Below are 19208 nucleotides of genomic sequence, written 5' to 3' on the forward strand. Positions count from 1 at the left end.
GAGTGAATATGACTATTACCATGACCTCAGGTTAAAAGGAAAGGAATTCTTGGGGTATCATTTGGCCCAGCAGTTAGCCCACTAGTTGGGCCATCCATATCCCCTACCCTATCAGAGTGCCTGGATTCCATCCTGGCTCTGCCTTCCAATCCCAGCTTCCTGGTAAAGCAACCCAAGGAGGCAGTAGGTGATGGGTAGAAGTTGGGTTCCTGTCACCCATATAGGAATTTGAGTTCCTGGCTCCTGGCTTTGGCCTGGTTCAGCTTGAGCCATTGTAGATGTTTGGAGGATGAAGTCAGGATGGAAGCTCACGTTGTTTCAGTCTCTTGCTTCTCAAAATAAATAAGTGATACATTTTTAAGACATACAAATACTAGTAATGAAAAGACTGAATCACTTAATCATTAGGAACGTGTTTATAAATTTGTATGTGTGTGTGTGTGTGTGTGTATACATATATATATATATAGTAAGCCCCAAACCCAAAGATGAAACACCCCAAAAATTAAATACATGGAAAATGTTTGCTACTTTTAGTAATAAAGGCAAATTGAAGTATCATTTAAAATTGATTGGGGCTGGCACTGTGGCACAGTAGGTTAATTTTCCACCTGTGGCACCAGCATCCCATGTGGGCACTACTTCTAGTCCTGGCTGCTCCTCTTCCAATCCAGCTCTCTGCTGTGGCCTGGGATAGCAGTGGAAGATGGCCCCAGTGCTTGGGCCCCTGCACCCACATGGGAGACCAGGAAGAAGCACCTGGCTCCTGGCTTTGGATTGGCACAGCTTCGGCTATTGCGGCCATTTGGGGAGTGAACCAATGGAAGGAAGACCTTTCTCTCTGTCTCTCTCACTGTCTGTAACTCTACCTGTCAAATAAATAAATGAAATCTTTAAAAAAAAATTTGATTAGCATAACATACCCTACTCAAATACTATTACTTCCAGCATGTTATCTTGAGATTAGTACTGTTATATTCTTGGTACTCTTAATAATTAAAAACTTTTTGTAATGAGGTTGGCACTGTGGTGCAGTGGGTTAAAGCCCCAGCCTGCAGTGCCAGCATCCCACACTGATACCAGTTTGAGTCCTGGCTGCTCCACTTCTGATCCAGCTGCCTGCTAATGTGCCTGAATGGCCCAAGTCTTAAAAAAAAGAAAAAGAAAAAGAAATACAACTATATCTATCATATTGGGCCCCTGCACTCACGTGGGAGACCTGGAAGAAGCTCCTGGCTCCTGGCTTTGGAATGGCTCAGCTCTGGCCGTTGTGGATATTTGGGGAGTGAAAGAGCAGAAGGAAGACCTCTCTCTCTCTCTCTCTCTCTCTCTCTCTCTCTCTCTCTCTCTCTGTGTGTGTGTCTCTACCTCTCTCTGTTACTCTTGTCTTTCAAAGTAAATAAAATAAGTCTTCAAAAAAAAACAACTGTTTGTAATATATTACATATTAAGAACCAATGAGAGGCTGGTGCTGTGGTGTAGCAAGTTAACGCCTTGGCCTGAAGTGCCAGCATCCCATATGGGTGCCGGTTCGAGACCTGGCTGCTCCTCTTCCAATCCAGCTTTCTGCTATGATCTGGGAAAGCAGTAGAAGATGGCCCAAGTGATCAGGCCCCTGCACCCGAGTGGGAGACCCAGAAAGGCTCCTGGCTTCGGATTGGCGCAGCTCCAGCTGTTGTGACCAATTGGGAAGTGAACCATCAGATGGAAGACTTCTCTCTCTCTCTCTCTCCCTCCCTCCCTCCCTCCCTCCCTCCCTCTCCTCTATTATATGTAACTCTGACTTTCAAATAAATAAATAAGTCTTAAAAAAAATAGAGTCAATGAAGGGGCTGGCATTGTGGCACAGTGGGTAAAGCCACAGCTTACAACATTGGCATACCATATGGGTGGAGTCTTGGCTGCTCCAACTCTCATCCATCTCCCTGCTAATGTGCCTGGGAGAGCAGTGGAAGCTGGCAAAATCCTTGGGCCCCTGTTTCCCATGTGGCAGGCCCAGAAGAAGCTCCTGGCTCCTAGCTTTGGTCTAGCCCAGTCCCAGCAATTGCAGCCATTTGAGGAGTGAACCAGTGGATGGAAGATCTCTCTCTCTCTCTCTCTCTCTCTGTCCCCTCCTCCATTCTCTGTAAACTCTGCTTTTCAAATAAATAAATCTTAAAAAAATGAGTCAATAAAAATATTCTTGTACTTTGGCTCAGTAACCTCATGTTAGAACTACCACCACCGCCGGTGCCCCGGCTTACTAGGCTAATCCTCTGCCTAGTGGCGCCGGCACACTGGGTTCTAGTCCCGGTTGGGGCGCCAGATTCTGTCCCGGTTGCCCCTCTTCCAGGCCAGCTCCCTGCTGTGGCCCGGGAGTGCAGTGGAGGATGGCCCAAGTGCTTGGGCCCTGCACCCCATGGGAGACCAGGAGAAGCACCTGGCTCCTGGCTTCGGATCAGCGCGGTGTGCCGGCCACAGCGGCCATTGGAGGGTGAACCAACGGCAAAGAAAGACCTTTCTCTCTGTCTCTCTCTCTCACTGTCCACTCTGTCTGTAAAAAAAAAAAAACAAAAAAACAAACAAACAAAAAAAAAACCAAAAAAAACAAAACTACCACCACCAACAAAAATGTCTCTTGTGGTATAAGCTACACCACATTCTAACAAATTCAAATAATAGGAATACAGAAAATTACAACTTACTCATTTGAGGAAATAATATAATAATTAGATTAGCTCTAAGTTTAACTATAAAATAATTTAAGATTATATGTATGCTGAGACCAACTATGGAAAATGAGTACAGTAATATTGGCATAAAAATGAATGGTAACACAAAAATTAAAAATGTATTGTCTACAACTTTCTTTGTAGGTTTTCTTATTTAAAAAATATTTGAAAGGCAGAGTGACAGAGAAAGGGAGAGACAGAGAGACAGAAAGAAATCTTCCATTTGCAGGTTCACTTCCCATATGCCTGCAATACCTGGAGCTGAGCCAGATGGAAGCCAGGAGCCAGGAAATCCATCCAAGTCGCCTATGTAGGCAGTGAATCCCCGTACTTCAGTCATCATCCACTGCCTCCCAGGTTAGCAGATTAGCAGGAATCTGGACTGGAAGTACAGTATATAGGTTTTTTTTGTAATTTAAAAGGAGAAAGTTTTCTCTATAGACACTAACACTTTTTTTTTTTTTTTGGACAGGTAGAGTTGTAGACAGAGAGAAAGGTCTTCCTTCTGTTGGTTCACTCCCCAAATGGCCCCAATGGCCGGAGCTGTGCCAATCCAAAGCCAGGAGCCAGGTGCTTCTTCCTGGTCTCCTATGCGGGTGCTGGGGCCCAAGCACTTGGGCCACCCTCCACTGCCCTTCTGGGCCACAGCAGAGAGCTGGACTGGAAGAGGAGCAACTGGCACTAGAACCCGGTGCCCATAGAGGATACCGGCGCCGCAGGCGGAGGATTAACCCAGTGAGCCACAGCACCGGCCCTGACAGTAACACTTAAGGAGACCTCTGACTATAGGAATTCATATACCTACAGTAAACGCAAGTATACAAAAAAGAGAAGGACATTTGTTTACAACATGGTAAAGGTTGTAAACATTAGTAGGAGAAAAGAACTAAAGAAGTGTGTATTGCTCCACAGTCAACTGGCTCACAAAACTAGCAGGACTTAATTATTGTTGTTGTTTTAAAACTCCAAAATAATAAATTTAATGCTAAAAATGAATCAGTTTTCTCTAAGCAGAAAAGAGAGTTTTTTATTTTGCTGCTGCAGATCATCTAATTCTAAATACCAGGAGCAATGTTTTCTGAAACCAATCCTATGAATTTATCTATCCCAGTAATTGCCTTATGTTTGTAAAATCTCAGGCTCCTGTGAAACTTTTTGAAGTTTTTCTTTTACATTGATACCATGTTCAGGTAGGAGAAATTGATAACAGTTTGTGATAGGTAATGTAATGAGAATAAATGAGGTATCATTCCAAACTATTTAAATAAGTTAGCATTACCTGTACTTTTTTATGACAAAACTGATATAAAATTATTTCTGCCCAAATAAACCCATTCAATGAATGATTTGATAAGAGAGGCCATACTTCATATTTGGTAACTGAAACAATGATAGGGAGTCAAAGACGGGGTTCTGCCTGTGGTTCTGATACTGTATTGTTAGGCGATAGTCAATGATACATGATGACACACAAGGTCTTTTCAATCTGATCTCAATCTACTTTCCCAGTCTTTTCTTTGACTACTTGGTCTTCATAGATTCCATGGTTTCAGCTTCACTGGACCACTTAATTTTCCCAGAACAGATCCTGAATTTTGCTCATGTTTTTGTCTATTGGGTAAATCCTTCTTCATTTCTGCCTGAACAACTGATACTCATCATCTAAGGTCCATTTCAAATATTTGTAATATTCTTTGACTTTGTTTCATCTGTAAATGTTTATTTATTCTGAAAGGCAGGCAGAAACACACACACACACACACACAGAAAGAAAGAGGTCTCCCATCCACTGATTCACTCTCCAAATGCCCTCAATAGTCAGGGCTGGGCCAGGCTGGGAAGGCAAGCTGGGACTCCTATGCAGGTAGCAAGGACCCAAGTTCTTGGCTCCATTAGCTGCTGTCCCCCTGGGTACATATTAGCAAGAGGCTGGAATAAGGAGTGGAATCAGGACTCAATCCTAATCACTCTGATATGAGATGCTAATGCCCCAAATCTTAACAGATAGGCCAAATGCGCACTCCTCATTCCTTCTATTGTGCATCAAAGTGTTAGCAAGGCAGGAATCAAGTATCGGGCTAATAAACGATTCATTTTCCCAACTGTTTCAAAATTCTGTATTTACTAAACATACATTTATTATGTGTCAAGTATTAGCCTAGAAATATTCCCCTTGTGCAAAGGAGTTAAGATAACATGCACGGGACTGCTATCTTTAGAAAGGCCTGATTGCAATTTCGGTGCTTGGTTAATGCCAAGGTTGGTTTTGGGGAGGTTCTCATCATTCCCAAAGCAAAAAAGTGGCACGTTTATGCACAAAATGTTTATAAAGACACCATGAACGGACCAGTGCTGTGGCACAGAAGGTAAAGCCGCCACCTGTAGTGCCAGCAACCCATATGGGCACTGGTTCGATTCCTGGCTGCTCTACTCCCGATACAGCTCTCTGCTAGGCCTGGGAAAGCAGTAGAGGATGGCCCAAGTCCTTGGGCCCTTCATCTGGATGGGAGACCAGGAATAAGTTCCTGGCTCCTGGCTTCGGATTGGCCCAGCTCCGCTGTTACAGCCATTTTTGGAGAGTTAACCAGTGGATAGAAGACCTCTCTCTCTTTCCTTTCTCTCTGCCTCTGTAACTCTGCCTTTGAAATAAATAAATAAATATTTAAAAAAATAAATCTTAAATTAAAAAAAGACACCTGGGTGCCTGCTGAATACTTGCTTTCCTTCTGTGTGTCTGGCATTTTGGTAAATGCCAGGGAGAGTGTGCCTATGGAACCAGTCTCCACTGAAAAACCTTTGGCACAAAGTCTTACCTCATCAGGTTCTCTGGTAGATAACATTTCACACAAGCTGTCACAACCTGTTCCTGAAGGAATTAAGTATGTCTTGCATGACTGCCCTGGTAGAGGACCCTTAGAAGCCTGCAGTTAGGGACCAGTGTTGCGGCAGAGTGGGTAACACCACTGCCTGTGATGCCAGCATCCCACATGGGCGCTGGTCTGCGTCCCGGCGGCGCCCTTTCTCATCCAGCTCCCTGCTAATGGCCTGGAAAAGCACTGAAAGATGGCCCAAGTGGTGGGCCTCTCTACCCACACGGGAGACCTGTATGAAAGCTCCTGGTTTTAGCCTGGCCTACCGATGGCTGTTGCAATCACCTGGGGGGTGAACAAGCAAATGGAAGATCTTTCTTTGTCTCTCCCTCTCTCTCTGTAACTTGGAGTCTCAAATAAATAAATAAATCTTTAAAAAAAGAAAAAAAAAAAAAAGCAGCACACAGCTGGTTTCCTCCAGCCTTGACCCCATCCACCTTTTCCCTTTGCTGACTATTTTGTATCCTTCAGAGCAATGTACTGAAGGACTCTATGTGGTGTGTGCTGAGTCCTCCTAGCAAATCACTGAAACTGGGGGTACCCTGGAAGACCCCTAATACATATCCATGTAGTTCACCCAATTTGCTCAATCTCCCTATAGGAGGTAGATGTTATTATCATTACTTTAAAATCAGAAAATTGAGGATTAGAAAGATTAAATGGCCTGGAAGAGAACACAGACAATTTTTTTTTTTTTGACAGGCAGAGTTAGACAGTGAGAGAGAGAGACAGAGAGAAAGGTCTTCCTTCCATTGGTTCACCCCCCAGATGGCCACTACGGCTGGCGCGCTGCGCCGATCTGAAGCCAGAGCCAGGTGCTTCTCCTGGTCTCCCATGCGGGTGTAGGGCCCAAGGATCTGGGCCATCCTCTACTGCCCTCCCGGGCCACAGCAGAGAGCTGGACTGGAACAGGAGCAACCGGGACAGAATCTGGCGCCCCAACCAGGACTAAAACCCGGGGTGCCGGCGCCGCAGGTAGAGGATTAGCCTAGTGAGCCATGGCACCGGCCAAGAACACAAATTTAAACATAAATATTTGCTTTCATGTTCACTCCTTATAAGTTCACTGAGGGGGGGCTGGTGCTGTGGCACAGCAGGTTAAGCTGCTGCCTGCAGTGCCAGTATCTTATATGGGCACTAGTTCGAGACCCAGCTGCTCTCTTTCTGATCCAGCTCTCTGCTATGGCCTGGAAAAAAATAGAAGATGGCCCAGGTGCTTGGGCTCATGCACCCACATGGAAGACCCGGAAGAAGCTCCTGGCTCCTGGCTTTGGAATGGCCCAGCTCCGGCCACTGCAGCCATCTGGGGAGTGAAACAGTGTACAGAAGATCTCTCTGCCTCTGCCTCTCTGTAACTCTGCCTTTCAAACAGATAAATAAATGTAAAAAAAAAAAAAAAAGAAAGAGATTTCAATAAGGGAAGGGAAGCAGAAACTCACACACTGAAGCAGGTTAAAAAAAAGGGTAACTTTCAAGTTAGATAACTTAATAGCTTCAAGTTAAAAAAATGAAAATATAGTATTAAAGAATATTAAATTAGACACAGATCATTTCTCATTGTGAACCATCTCCCTGTGCTCTCGTTTTTCAATAGTCCCTTAAGGTCATGATGGCATACTTTGATACCAGACATTGTCACTCCGATCATCATTACGCAGGAAGCCTTGAATACCTTTTAGTAAAATCTTTAAAGCAGAGTCGCAGTTTATTATGATGTCTAAACAGCTTTGGGTCACTGGGTATTTCAGATAAGAAAACCTGGGCAACTTCCAAAGGTCCCTGTAAAATAAGGAAATAAAATAAGAAGTGCGATTTTTGTCTTCTCTGAAATCACAGACAGAATAAACCTGAATGATTTTTTTAAAGCACGGAGATGGCTGCATTTAAATGGAATTCATTATCTATTTATGCCTATATTAAGGCTCTTCAGAGAAAATTGTTTCAGTGTCTCGTAAGTTCATATTTACATTCTTGCCTACTGCAATTAACTTAATTACTGCTTAACATTCTTCAAAGTAGGAGCTCAAGGACTGTTGTGTTCCTTAATGCAGTTTGCCTTGTTCTTTACATTCCTTTAATAACCTAGATATATAAGTGTCAGGCTACTATATCTGCCAATTTACTGATTGCTAGACTTGATTTTTACTAAAACAGTTTCTATCAATATTTCAAAGATGTTCCTGACACAGTTAAAGAAGATGATCTTCTGTGAGTTACATCATGAGGAAGTAAAACCTCAAAATCATGTGTGTTACTAGTGGGCAAAAGTCATAAGGCATTTTAGCATGGATAGAACATTTTTTTGGCTTTGCTCCTTTCACCTAAAAAGTATTTAAGATATGTCACGTGAGATCTTACTGGAAGCCTTTCTGAGCTTTCCTTACCTTGGAACATTCCTTAAGATTGGGATCGTGCCTAAAATATCAGCAAGAGAACATCAGGGAACCAGCTCTAAGAAAACCATGGGAATACCTTCTAATTCGCATCTGACAAAGTAACAATAATATTGTGTGTACATATATCATTAAAAATTTTAAAATGATTCCACAGTATCTACTTAAGCCTCTCCATTCATTGTCAAGATCTGGAGAAGGTAATATCATGGAAAATCAAGATAGGATTTATGTACAAAGCTTTGAAAATGAGTCTTCCTTTTTAGATCACATTCACGGAGTATAAGCTTGTTAAATAAAGGCTATTTTAAGTTTCTTAATTCTTTCTTAATACAATGTATAGGAATGGATAGGTAGAAAAACATAGGCAGTAGAGAAGGCAGGTGTGAAAACCTTACATCTGAGATTATACTAAAGCCTTCTTTTTTTCAACTTGACTTCATTTATACTTTGTGTCTTTTACAATCACATCTAACATGTATCTGCTTCACTTGATTCAGCACCTATTTTTATCTTTATAAAATCTAATAATGAAATTATTCCAAGTCCTATTCAGAACTTCAATACATAGTGCTAGCACTAAGCACTAACCTGATTCACTGTTGTGCCTACAGATCCCTGGAGTACCATCTGTAGCATTTTGGGGTCTGCTGGGTCTTGATGTGTCGCAAATGCCAACTCCTGTGTCTTTTTCTGCATGTCTTCAATAGCAACTTCAATTGGTGTTAAGATGATCTGAGTAAAATAGTATCCATTAGGACAGTGTACTGATTAAAAACTATCTAATTAGTTTTATAGATAATCAATTAAAATTAGAGGGATGGGAGTTTGGTATAGTGGTTAAGATGCTTGTATCCCTTATCAGAGTACACGGGTTAGAGTCTTGGCTGCCACTCCTGATACTAACTTCTTGTTAATGCATACCCTGCTAATGCAGCAGGCACTGGTTCAAGAATTTGGGTCCCTTCCACCTTTACGGGAGGCCCAGATTGAGTTCCTGGCTCCTGGCTTCAGCCTGACCCAGCCCCAGCTGTTGCAGGCATTTGGGGAGTGACCCAGAAGATAGGAGATTTTCTCTCTCTCTTTCTCCCTTTCAAATAAAATAAATAAACAAAATTTAAAACAAACTAGAAAAAATTGGAAACCAGTTGTAGACTTTAATGTAACAATAAAATGCCAAATTTGGATCCCTACATAACAGAAAAAAATCAAAACATAAACTGATGGTGAATTAGGAACTGAGGTAATAAATCTAACTCAAAACCAGATAATGGGGCCGGCGCTGTGGCACAGCGGGTTAACGTCCTGGCCTGAAGCGCCGGCATCCCATGTGGGCGCCGGTTCTAGTCCCAGCTGCTCCACTTCCAATCCAGCTCTCTGCTATGGCCTGTGAAAGCAGTAGAAGATGGCCCAAGTCCCTGGGACTCTGCACTCGTGTGGGAGACCAGGAAGAAACTCCTGGCTCCTGGCTTTGGATCGGCGCAGTTCCAGCCGTTGCGGCCAACTGGGGAGTGAACCATCGGATGAAAGACCTGTCTCTCTCTCTCTGCCTCTCTTCTCTCTGTGTAACTAAAAATAAATAAATCTTTAAAAAAAAAAAAAAAAACAGATAAAATTCCAGTATGCTACTGTGTGCGGGGTACATATCTTCTGCTGCATCTACATTATCACATAGCTCAAATGTGCTTATTTCACTAATTTTATTTTCCTATTTATGAACTTACCTCCTCTTTGTGAGTGACATTGACCCTTGTTTTAATATAAGGAAAGGCATGAGAAGTGGTCAGAATGGTTTTCCGTTTGAATTGCTCATGAAGTTCTCCATGGGCACGGCCATCTAAAGTGAATGGTGTACAGTACATGAAACGGCGAAGGTTATAATTTTTGTCAAAATATGTGATTCTGTCCTTCATCTCATATGTATCGAAGTATGGTTCCACATAGGTAATCTGAATATATGCCTGATAAAGGAAAAGAATCCATTTCCTTACTGTTCAATCATTGCCCAGTATTTCTCAAAATCACAAAGAGGATCTCAAAGATACAAATGTTATTACAGTCCAATAAAGCGTACCTTGTTAGCATCTAATTTACACTTGTCTACAGGATTGGAGTCCTTGATTACTTCAACCACATCCTCACCAAATCTTTCTCCATAAAATCCCTACAAGAAATAAAAATCAATCTTTTACATGAAATTAACAGGATTAGTAAACAGAGGTGGCCTCTGAAGGAGACCCCTGAGCAAAATTAAGATATTTAGTAAGTCCTGGACAACATGTCGTTAATTATAGTCTCAGTTCTTATTTATTTGACATTATTCCCATCAATGCATTTTAACATAAAGTACTATTAAAAAACAGTAAGTTTTCTAATAGAAATACGGATCCCAAAAAATGTCCTCAAGACAAATAAAAAACACAGATGAAAGAAATTCATTATCATTGGCAATGGACAGAACTATTTAAAAGGAAAAATTAAATCTGAATCTTCAAAGGAGAAAAACCTCTACCTTTACCTCGAAGATAACATGTATGACTGAGCAAGTCTGGGGTACTGTCTCAATATTTCCCAAGAATTATCTAGCTCTTGAAAAATAAAAAGTCAATTTGAGCCAGTTTATAAGTTAGGCTGAGTGAAAACCACCAGTAAGATTCTAACATTAAAGAATTAACATCAGCTGAGAATAAAAACAAGTCTAGAGTTTGCTTCTCAAAATGTCATGTGAGTACAAATCATCTAGGATTTTGTAAAATGCAGATTTTCATTCAGAAAGTCTGAGGTGGGTGGGGTCAGAGTCTCCATTTCACACAATCTCCCAAGTGGTGCCAATGCTTCTGGTCCAGGGATATTTTGAGCACTAAGAATAGAGAAAAATTGGAAAGAATAACTATAACAGAAAAGACAGGGAGGTGGGGGGCCGCGTTGTGGTGTAGTGGGTTAACACACTGCTTGCAAAGCTGGCATCCCACACTGGAGCGCAGGTTCGAGTTATGGCTACTCTGCTTCCAGTCCAGCTTCCTGCTAATGCACCTAGGAAAGAAGCTGAAGAAGGCTCAAGTATTTAGCCCCTGTCACTCATGTGGAAGACCTGGGATGGAGGTTCAGGCCTGGCCTAGTTGCCACAGGTGTGGTCATTTGGGGAGTGAACCAATGGATGAAAGATATCTCTCTCTCTTGCTCTCCCTTTCTCTACCTCCTTCTCTCCTTCTCCCACTCCCCCCATCACTCTGTCTTAAAAATAAATAAAATCTTGGCCGGCACCGTGGCTTAACAGGCTTCGGATCAGCACAATGTGCCGGCCACAGCGGCCATTGGAGGGTGAACCAACAGCAAAAAGGAAGACCTTTCTCTCTGTCTCTCTCTCTCGCTATCCACTCTGTCAAAATAAATAAATAAATAAAATCTTAAAAAAGATTGGTTACCTCAATTAATATGCAATCATTTATGGTGAAAACAAAGATCTTTTAAAGGTTAAGGAATTCTGCCGGCGCCGCGGCTCAATAGGCTAATCCTCCGCCTGCGGCGCCGGCACACCAGGTTCTAGTCCCAGTTGGGGCGCCGGATTCTGTCCCGGTTGCCCCTCTTCCAGGCCAGCTCTCTGCTGTGGCCTGGGAGTGCAGTGGAGGATGGCCCAAGTGCTTGGGCCCTGCACACCATGGGAGACCAGGAGAAGCACCTAGCTCCTGGCTTCACATCAGCGTGGTGCGCCAGCCGCGGGGCCATTGGAGGGTGAACCAACGGCAAAGGAAGACCTTTCTCTCTGTCTCTCTCTCTCACTGTCCACTCTGCCTGTCAAAAAAAAAAAAAAAAAAAAGGTTAAGGAATTCTAAGAAATGTTTTTAAGATATAATTTCAGGCTTTTTAAGTTCTTTTTTTTTTTTTTTTTTAATTTATTTGACAGGTAGAGTTATAGACAGTGAGAGAGAGAGACAAAGGTCTTCCTTCTGTTGGTTCCCCCCCCTAAATGGCCACAATGGCCGGCGTTGTGCTGGTCCAAAGCCAGGAGCCAGGTGCTTCCTCCTGGTCTCTCATGCGGGTGCAGGGGCCCAAGCACTTGGGCCATCCTCCACTGCCCTCCGGGGCCACAGCAGAGAGCTGGCCTGGAAGAGGAGCAGCTGGGACTAGAACCCGGCGCCCATATGGGATGCCGGTGCCACAGGCGGAGGAGTAACCAAGTGAGCCACGGCGCTGGGCCCCAGGCTTTTAAGTTGTATACCTATTTTTTAGGGAAGCAGTTAAGCCAGAGATGATGCACTTGATTCACAAATTTCTTGGAGCTCTGCTTTTAGCTTCACTCTTTGTTGCAACTTAATTTCCTGTATGTTTTTCTACAAAATGTGGAGACTATTATACATTTCTCCATAAGTCACTGGGGTCTGCTGGGTCTTGATGCCAGCAGGATGCAGGGATTTCTGAAACACATATGTAGCCTGAAAAGAAGTTAGTATTATTTCACTCTAGCCATAAGAGATTTGAAGATTTCAAAAGAGGGTTATTGTACATACTTTAAGGAAGTAGCTTATTTGGCAGGGTCTAGCTTACTATATAATTAGGTCTGGATCCGAAAATCTATTCATAGCAGAGAGAACAAATTAAATATTTTGTGAATCACCGCAACATTCACCTCCAATCTGTGAGATATCTCTGCAAGTTTGGTTATTGCAGGCTCCTTGTAAACAAACTCCTGTTCATCCAAATCCCCGAACTTGGTTCCATAAAAACCAACACGAAAATAGGTGCCAAACATCCGCTTACCATCCTAGATATAGGAGAATAAAGACATTTTAATACAAAGTCTTTGTTTTTCATATCATGCTTAGATTGCATAAACTATTAATTCAAAATTAGAAGATTTTATTATTTCTCAATTTGTTTTTTCATTACTTCTAATAAACAACATTAAGCAATTAGGGCTTTGATCAAGTGAGTAAGTCACATATAGCATGTATTTTTCAGAGTTTGTACCAAATGACTACCTCTTACATTTTTCTTACATAGAAAATTCTCTTACATAGAATTGAGATAACTTACTTTCCTCACTGAAAGAAAAGGTGCTTGGTATAACAATGAACTGCGTCTTAACTGACCTAACATTAGAGCACACTCTATGAATTTTGAAATGACACTAACATTTTAAAATTAGCATTAACCTTTACATAATCTCTTCAGGTATATTAAATGAGATCATGAAAGTCAGAAGCCAAGTAGAGTACCTGGCATACAGCCATCAGTAAAAATGTTAAAAACTCCCAGAAGAACTAAAGCAAAACATCTGTAATTAGTATCTCTCCACTGACAAAAACATTCAGACGTGGAAGAGTGCATAAAAGTGGATGAGAAAGGAAAAAGATGTATGAATGAAAGCTAAACAAATTTTTGTTTGGTTTTTCTAAAACCTCCATGCCACCCACTGCATGCATTAGCCACACACTAAGTGGCACTAAGGTTACCTTAGCTCTCACATAAGCATATCTGAAGACAAATTCTTTCAATAAAGATAGGTATTTGGAAGTATTCCATGCAATTTTAATAATTCATATACAAAGCTGTTTCAGAAGGATTTTGTAGAGGCTCCTATATACACAACCACATGCAAGTTTTTAAATTCCTCTCGATGGCCGGCACCGCGGCACACTAGGCTAATCCTCCGCCTTGTGGCGCCGGCACACCGGGTTCTAGTCCCGGTCGGGGCACCGATCCTCCCTGCTGTGGCCAGGGAGGGCAGTGGAGGATGGCCCAAGTCCTTGGGCCCTGCACCCCATGGGAGATCAGGAGAAGCACCTGGCTCCTGCCATCGGATCAGCGCGGTGCGCCGGCCGTAGTGCGCCTACCGCGGCGGCCATTGGAGGGTGAACCAACGGCAAAAGGAAGACCTTTCTCTCTGTCTCTCTCTCACTGTCCACTCTGCCTGTCAAAAATAATAATAATAATAAAATTTAAAAAAAAAGTTTGTTTAAAAAAAAAAATTCCTCTCGATTCTGTTTAAGCCTAAACTGCTTTATTTATTTTTTCTACACTGGAAAGGCAAAGGGCATAGAAAATAACTTACAAGTGTTACAGATAAATAAGCAAAATGGGAGAAACTTTGATCCTTAACTTACTAGTTTAATTTAAGAAATAAAAGTACAGTTACTAAAAAATCCCTAAAATTTTTGTCTAAAGGAAATTTTAAAGGAAAATGCTTTTGGAGCTAGAGACTTGAGGTTTTAATTTAAAAACTTTTTTTTTTAACTATCAGCTTATTTCATATTTCAGCAAACATAAAAATTAACTGATTTCTATAGCAAATGGAATCTCTTTAGCTGGATTAAATGAATTCAAACAAAATTCTCATTGAAATCACCATCAAGCCAATGGCACAATAACAGCAAATTCTGACAAAAATTAAGAAATGAAGGCACTTCCTGGAAAATAAAAATGGCATCTGAGAAAATAACTTAAAAAAATTTACTTGTGTGGCCAGCACTGTTGCACAGTGGGTAAAACTGCCACCTATGCCATCAGCATCCCATTTGGGTGCCAGTTCCAATCCTGGCTGCTCCACTTCCAATCCACTTCCCTACTAATGGCCTAGGAAAAGCAGCAGAAGATGGCCCAAGTACTTGCGCCCCTGCCACTCATGTGGGAGTTCTTGGCTCCTGGCTTCAGCCTGGATCAACCCATCTGGGAAACCTGGGTGGTAAATCAATGGATGGAAGATTTTCTCTCTCTCTCTCTAACTCTGACTTTCAAATTAATAAATCTTAAAAACAATTTTTGATTATTTTTAAAAAACATGTCATACTATGCACATACATGAATATACCTCAAAAATTTCTTGAAAGAATGGAATTAGAAGATGTTTATTTGGGAGCAAAAATTGAACTTTTTGAAGACCCTTGTATGCACGGATTTCAAAAGTTTTTTTGTACCAAAATAAGCTTATTTTTCATTTTATTTCCACAAATATTTTATTTATTTATTTTTTAAAGATTTATTTATTTTATTTGAAAGTTAGAGAGAGGCAGCAGAGAGAGTGGTCTTCTATCCGCTGGTTCACTTTCCAAACATTCACAACAGCCAGAGCTGAGCTGATCCAAAGCCAGGAGCCAGGAGCCAGGAGCCAGGAGCCAGGAGCCAGGAGCCAGGAGCTTCTTCCAGTTTCCCCACATGGGTGCAGGGGCCGAAGGGTTAGGCCATTTTGAATTGCTTTCCCAGGCCATAGCAGCCGGGACTTGAACTGGAGCCCATAGGGGATGCTGGCATTCTAGGTGGTGGTTTTACTCACTACACCACAGAGCCAGCGCCTCTACAAACATTTTGATGTTTCCATGTACATATACATTTCTACTCTTTAAAATCACAAATATTAAAATACTGTTATTTTGTCTATACTCCTCTCAGATTTCCAGCTTGAAACATTTTTTTCCAATTCTTCAATGTTGTGGCTCTTTAAATATATTTAGACACAGCCAATAGGACTTGCTTCCCTTATCAAAACTTTTTAGTTCTCAACCCATCCTCATATGACAGGAATGCTTATACTCTGTTTTGTGTTAGTTTTTCAGTGCTACCTTTGAAGCGAGGTATCTCAGAAACAGACATAATACTCCTGTTGTGATCTGAATGGGGACTATCTCAGTGGCTCACTGCCTTCCTGCATCTGGACACTGAATTTTATTAATGCAGCTTAAAATTCAATAGCCTCTTATATATATACATATATACGTAAACATTTAAATATACGTATAAATATATGTCTATTCTCAAACTGACATTCAGTTCAAGGAAAAAAAATACTGAATGCTTATTTTGTTAGCCACTGTTTACCTTAATAAGAAAATAAAACTAAACAAGACTTGTTTCTCAATAACTAAAAAACATGTTCAAATAATTTCTACAATAAAAAAGGGATATATGCCATAATAAAAACAAGTATCAAGCAAGGAAAGATGGGACTGCTGCTCTGACATAGTAGGTTAGGCCTCCACCTGCAGCACTGGTATCCCACACGGGTGCTGGTTCACTGTCCTCGTTGTTCCTCTTCCAATCCAGCTCCCTGCTAATGGCCTGGGGAAACAGTGGAAGATGGTCTAAATGCTTGGGTCCCCGTACCCATTTGGGAGACCCAGAAGAAACTCCTGGTTCCAGGCTTCAGATGGGCCCAGCTTTGGCCATTGTGGCCATTTGGGGAGTGAACCAATCTGTCAAATATATCAATCAATCAAAATGAAAGAAAATCTTGTTGAAGCCAAGTCTCAGTAGAGGTTCTAGATTTATACAGGGTTCTAGGACTCAAGAGAATTGGCCAACACTCTATATAATGTCTTGAAATATCACACTGCATCCCAAGAATATGTACAATTATCATGTTAATAAAAATGTATTAAAACCTTGTGGAAAGTAAAGAAGATAAATTATATATATGGCCCAAGTGGATAAAAGATGAAGGAAGAAATATTCCAGCAAAAAGAGAGGGAGAAAAATGTTAAAATCAGAAAATAGAATTTATGTGAAGGAAGCCATTCAACTAGGTACTTATGGAGATCCTACTACGTGTGGGCAAACTGTTGTAGAGATTTACGTGAACTAAAGAGACAAAGAGGGTGGTCAGAGTAGGTCTCCCCAAGAAGGCTATCTGAGCAAAGATGGGAAGGAAGTATGAGTTACTCATGCGGATCACTGGAGTTGTAGGCAAGAACCTGCCTGGTGTTTCTGAGAACCAGCAAAGTTAATCCTATAACTGGAGCAGCATGAACAAGGAGGAGAATGGCAGGGGATGTGGTCAGAGAAGCAACCATGGGGGTTACTAGAATTTAAAATGCTTGCCTGTGTGTGCACTGACGTGAGGGAGGGAGTAGCAGAGTCTGATGCTAGAGAGGAAGACTACTGGTCCTACCCAGTTCATGAAAGTATGATCACATAGTCTCATCTTTAGGAAACACATTGATTCATTTTTAGTTCTTCTTCAAAGAGTTTTGGAACATAGGATGATACCTGCTTCCCACTTAATTGAAAAACAACAACAACAACAACAACAACAACAACAAATGGTCTTCTTTCTCTTAATCCAGTCCATGTTTCCGTAGCATCCCCTGCCTTTACTGTTCCAAATGCATTCTGAACTTTGCATCGATCCTCTGCTCCAGCTTATTCTCCCTTAGCATTTCCACTCATCACATTCACATCTCCTGGGAGACGCAACTGTGTCCCAAATGAAGAAATCCACCTACCATGTCTCTAAATAGTTGAAGTCTCTTACGACAAATATATCTTAAATCTCTAGTTTTGTTATTTCTATCCAGCAAGAAACATTCTGTTGAGCAAGCTGTGCTTCCACAGTATCAGCACTTCTCTAACTTCTTTTACCCTCATCCAGCTGTTTTCCTCTATGCTTCCTTCAAGTTAACTGATTTCTACATAGGCATACCAGTACTGCACACGTGGTCATCTCTCTTCCCTTTCATTAGATCCATTCTTTTTACATTGTACTTACCAGTTCATTCTAGCCATAGATTTCAACTTGGGAACCTGGTATGTCATGGATTATGTTTACCTAAATCTCATGTTAGGATTTCAAGTAGTAGTAAGGATAATACTTATGGATGCTAACAATCATAGTAACAACAACAAAAATAATACTGTCCAAAATTTTTGAGTATTTACTACTATATGCTAGATGCTGGCTAACCACATTACCTGTTTGTAACAAAGCTCTACGAGATAGATGCCACTACTGTCACCTCATTTTATAGAAGTAACTTCCCCGAGGTCTCATTGTTAGTAAATGGTAGAATTGGGAGTTAAACTCCAATATACCTGACACCTGAATCTGAGCTCTTGATTAAGCAGTTCATTCCCAGGGCTGGCATTGTGGCACGTTGGGTTTAGTAGCTGCTAGCAATGATGGCATCCTGTATCCAGTCCAGTTGGCTCTGCTTCTAATCCAGCTCCCTGCTAATATGCCTGGGAAAGCAGTGGAAGATGGCCCAACTACTTGGGCCCCTTCCACCCACATGGGAGACCTAGATGGAGTTCCAGGCTCCTGGTTATGGCCTGGCCCAGCCCTGGCTGTTGATGCCATTTGTAGAATAAACCAGCAGACTGGAAGACTCTCTTTTTCTGTCATTCCGCCTTTCAAATAAATGTTAAACAAAGAAATCTTTAAAAAATTCTACAAAAATCAGCCACATGTTTCCTATATTCTACATACAAGTATAAATACCAGGACATTATGAGTAGGATCTTTGAGTTGTCCTCCTGGAGAATTCCTGTGAATTTCCTTGAGTAACTCTTTTGAGAATTATCTCCCTCCATATGTTTTGCCTTTCTCTATATTATAGCATCATTCTTTACAGTAATTTCTTGCATGTTTGCATATCCTTTCTCTATACTTCAGTATAAAAATCAGATTGGTGGTTTACCTACCAAATGTATTCTTCTAAGATACATCCTACTCTATTTCTGATCAGAAGTTTAATTCTGACCATTATATGTACTAGTTCAAATAAAAGAAATCATGTCTAATACCATCTATAGTATCCTTTTCCCCTCAAAAGTAGCATAAGCGGATGAACAAAATCAATGGTATGGCATATCTCATCAGGTGTTCAGTCATGGGTCTTTACTAATCACTGGGGAGTCACTACCTATCAGAAGTACCCCCTCCTAGGAAAATTAAGATTCTTTTCATTTATTGTGTTTTCCTTAACTTAAGGTAACAGATGTTTCACATCTACAATGGCCTAACTTCTTTGGTGTGTCACATTTCCCACTATAATATCTAAAATTACTTCTTTTAACTATGCTCTGTCCTCTTGAGTTTTATTTATTTATTTTCTTCTTTTAGGGCTTATTCTCCTCTTTATTATTCTTTGGTGTTTCTAGTTCTGCTCCACCTGGGTGTGTTACTTTACCTCAATCAGCTTTAATGTGGATTAAAGAACATAAAATTCAACAGAAGTCACTGACCCAGAACTATGACCAGTATTTATGAGCATCTCAAAGTCAAAATACTGACTGGTATTCATGTCCATCTGGTCCAGGGAGAAATGTTAGGACAGTCATTTTGCATGCTTCAATCTTAAAAGTTAGGGTAACCCACATTTCTGCAGTGATCCAATAGAGTTTTTACTTTAACAAAGCTAATCCCATCTTCTGTAGTCTTTCTGGAGGCTATATACCACTACCTATGAAGGTAGTGCTATTCTCTTTAAAGAAATATGTGCAATATTTAAAAACAAAAAAATGGC

General features: G+C 41.2%; 1 protein-coding gene across 2 annotated transcripts in view; it reads right to left on the minus strand.

The window, feature by feature from the left end:
• DOCK7 (dedicator of cytokinesis 7) overlaps nt 1–19208 on the minus strand; it is a 248232-nt gene that overhangs the window by 9610 nt on the left and 219414 nt on the right. For both annotated transcript variants that reach the window (XM_062191451.1, XM_062191452.1), the window contains 5 exons: nt 12602–12736; nt 10049–10138; nt 9699–9935; nt 8566–8709; nt 7254–7360 (listed from right to left, as the gene is read on the minus strand). In XM_062191451.1, coding sequence (XP_062047435.1) covers nt 7254–7360; nt 8566–8709; nt 9699–9935; nt 10049–10138; nt 12602–12736 — 713 coding nt within the window. The remainder of the gene's footprint in view (nt 1–7253; nt 7361–8565; nt 8710–9698; nt 9936–10048; nt 10139–12601; nt 12737–19208) is intronic.

The sequence above is a fragment of the Lepus europaeus genome, chromosome 5 (genome assembly GCF_033115175.1).
Source record: "Lepus europaeus isolate LE1 chromosome 5, mLepTim1.pri, whole genome shotgun sequence".
Taxonomy (NCBI): domain Eukaryota; kingdom Metazoa; phylum Chordata; class Mammalia; order Lagomorpha; family Leporidae; genus Lepus; species Lepus europaeus.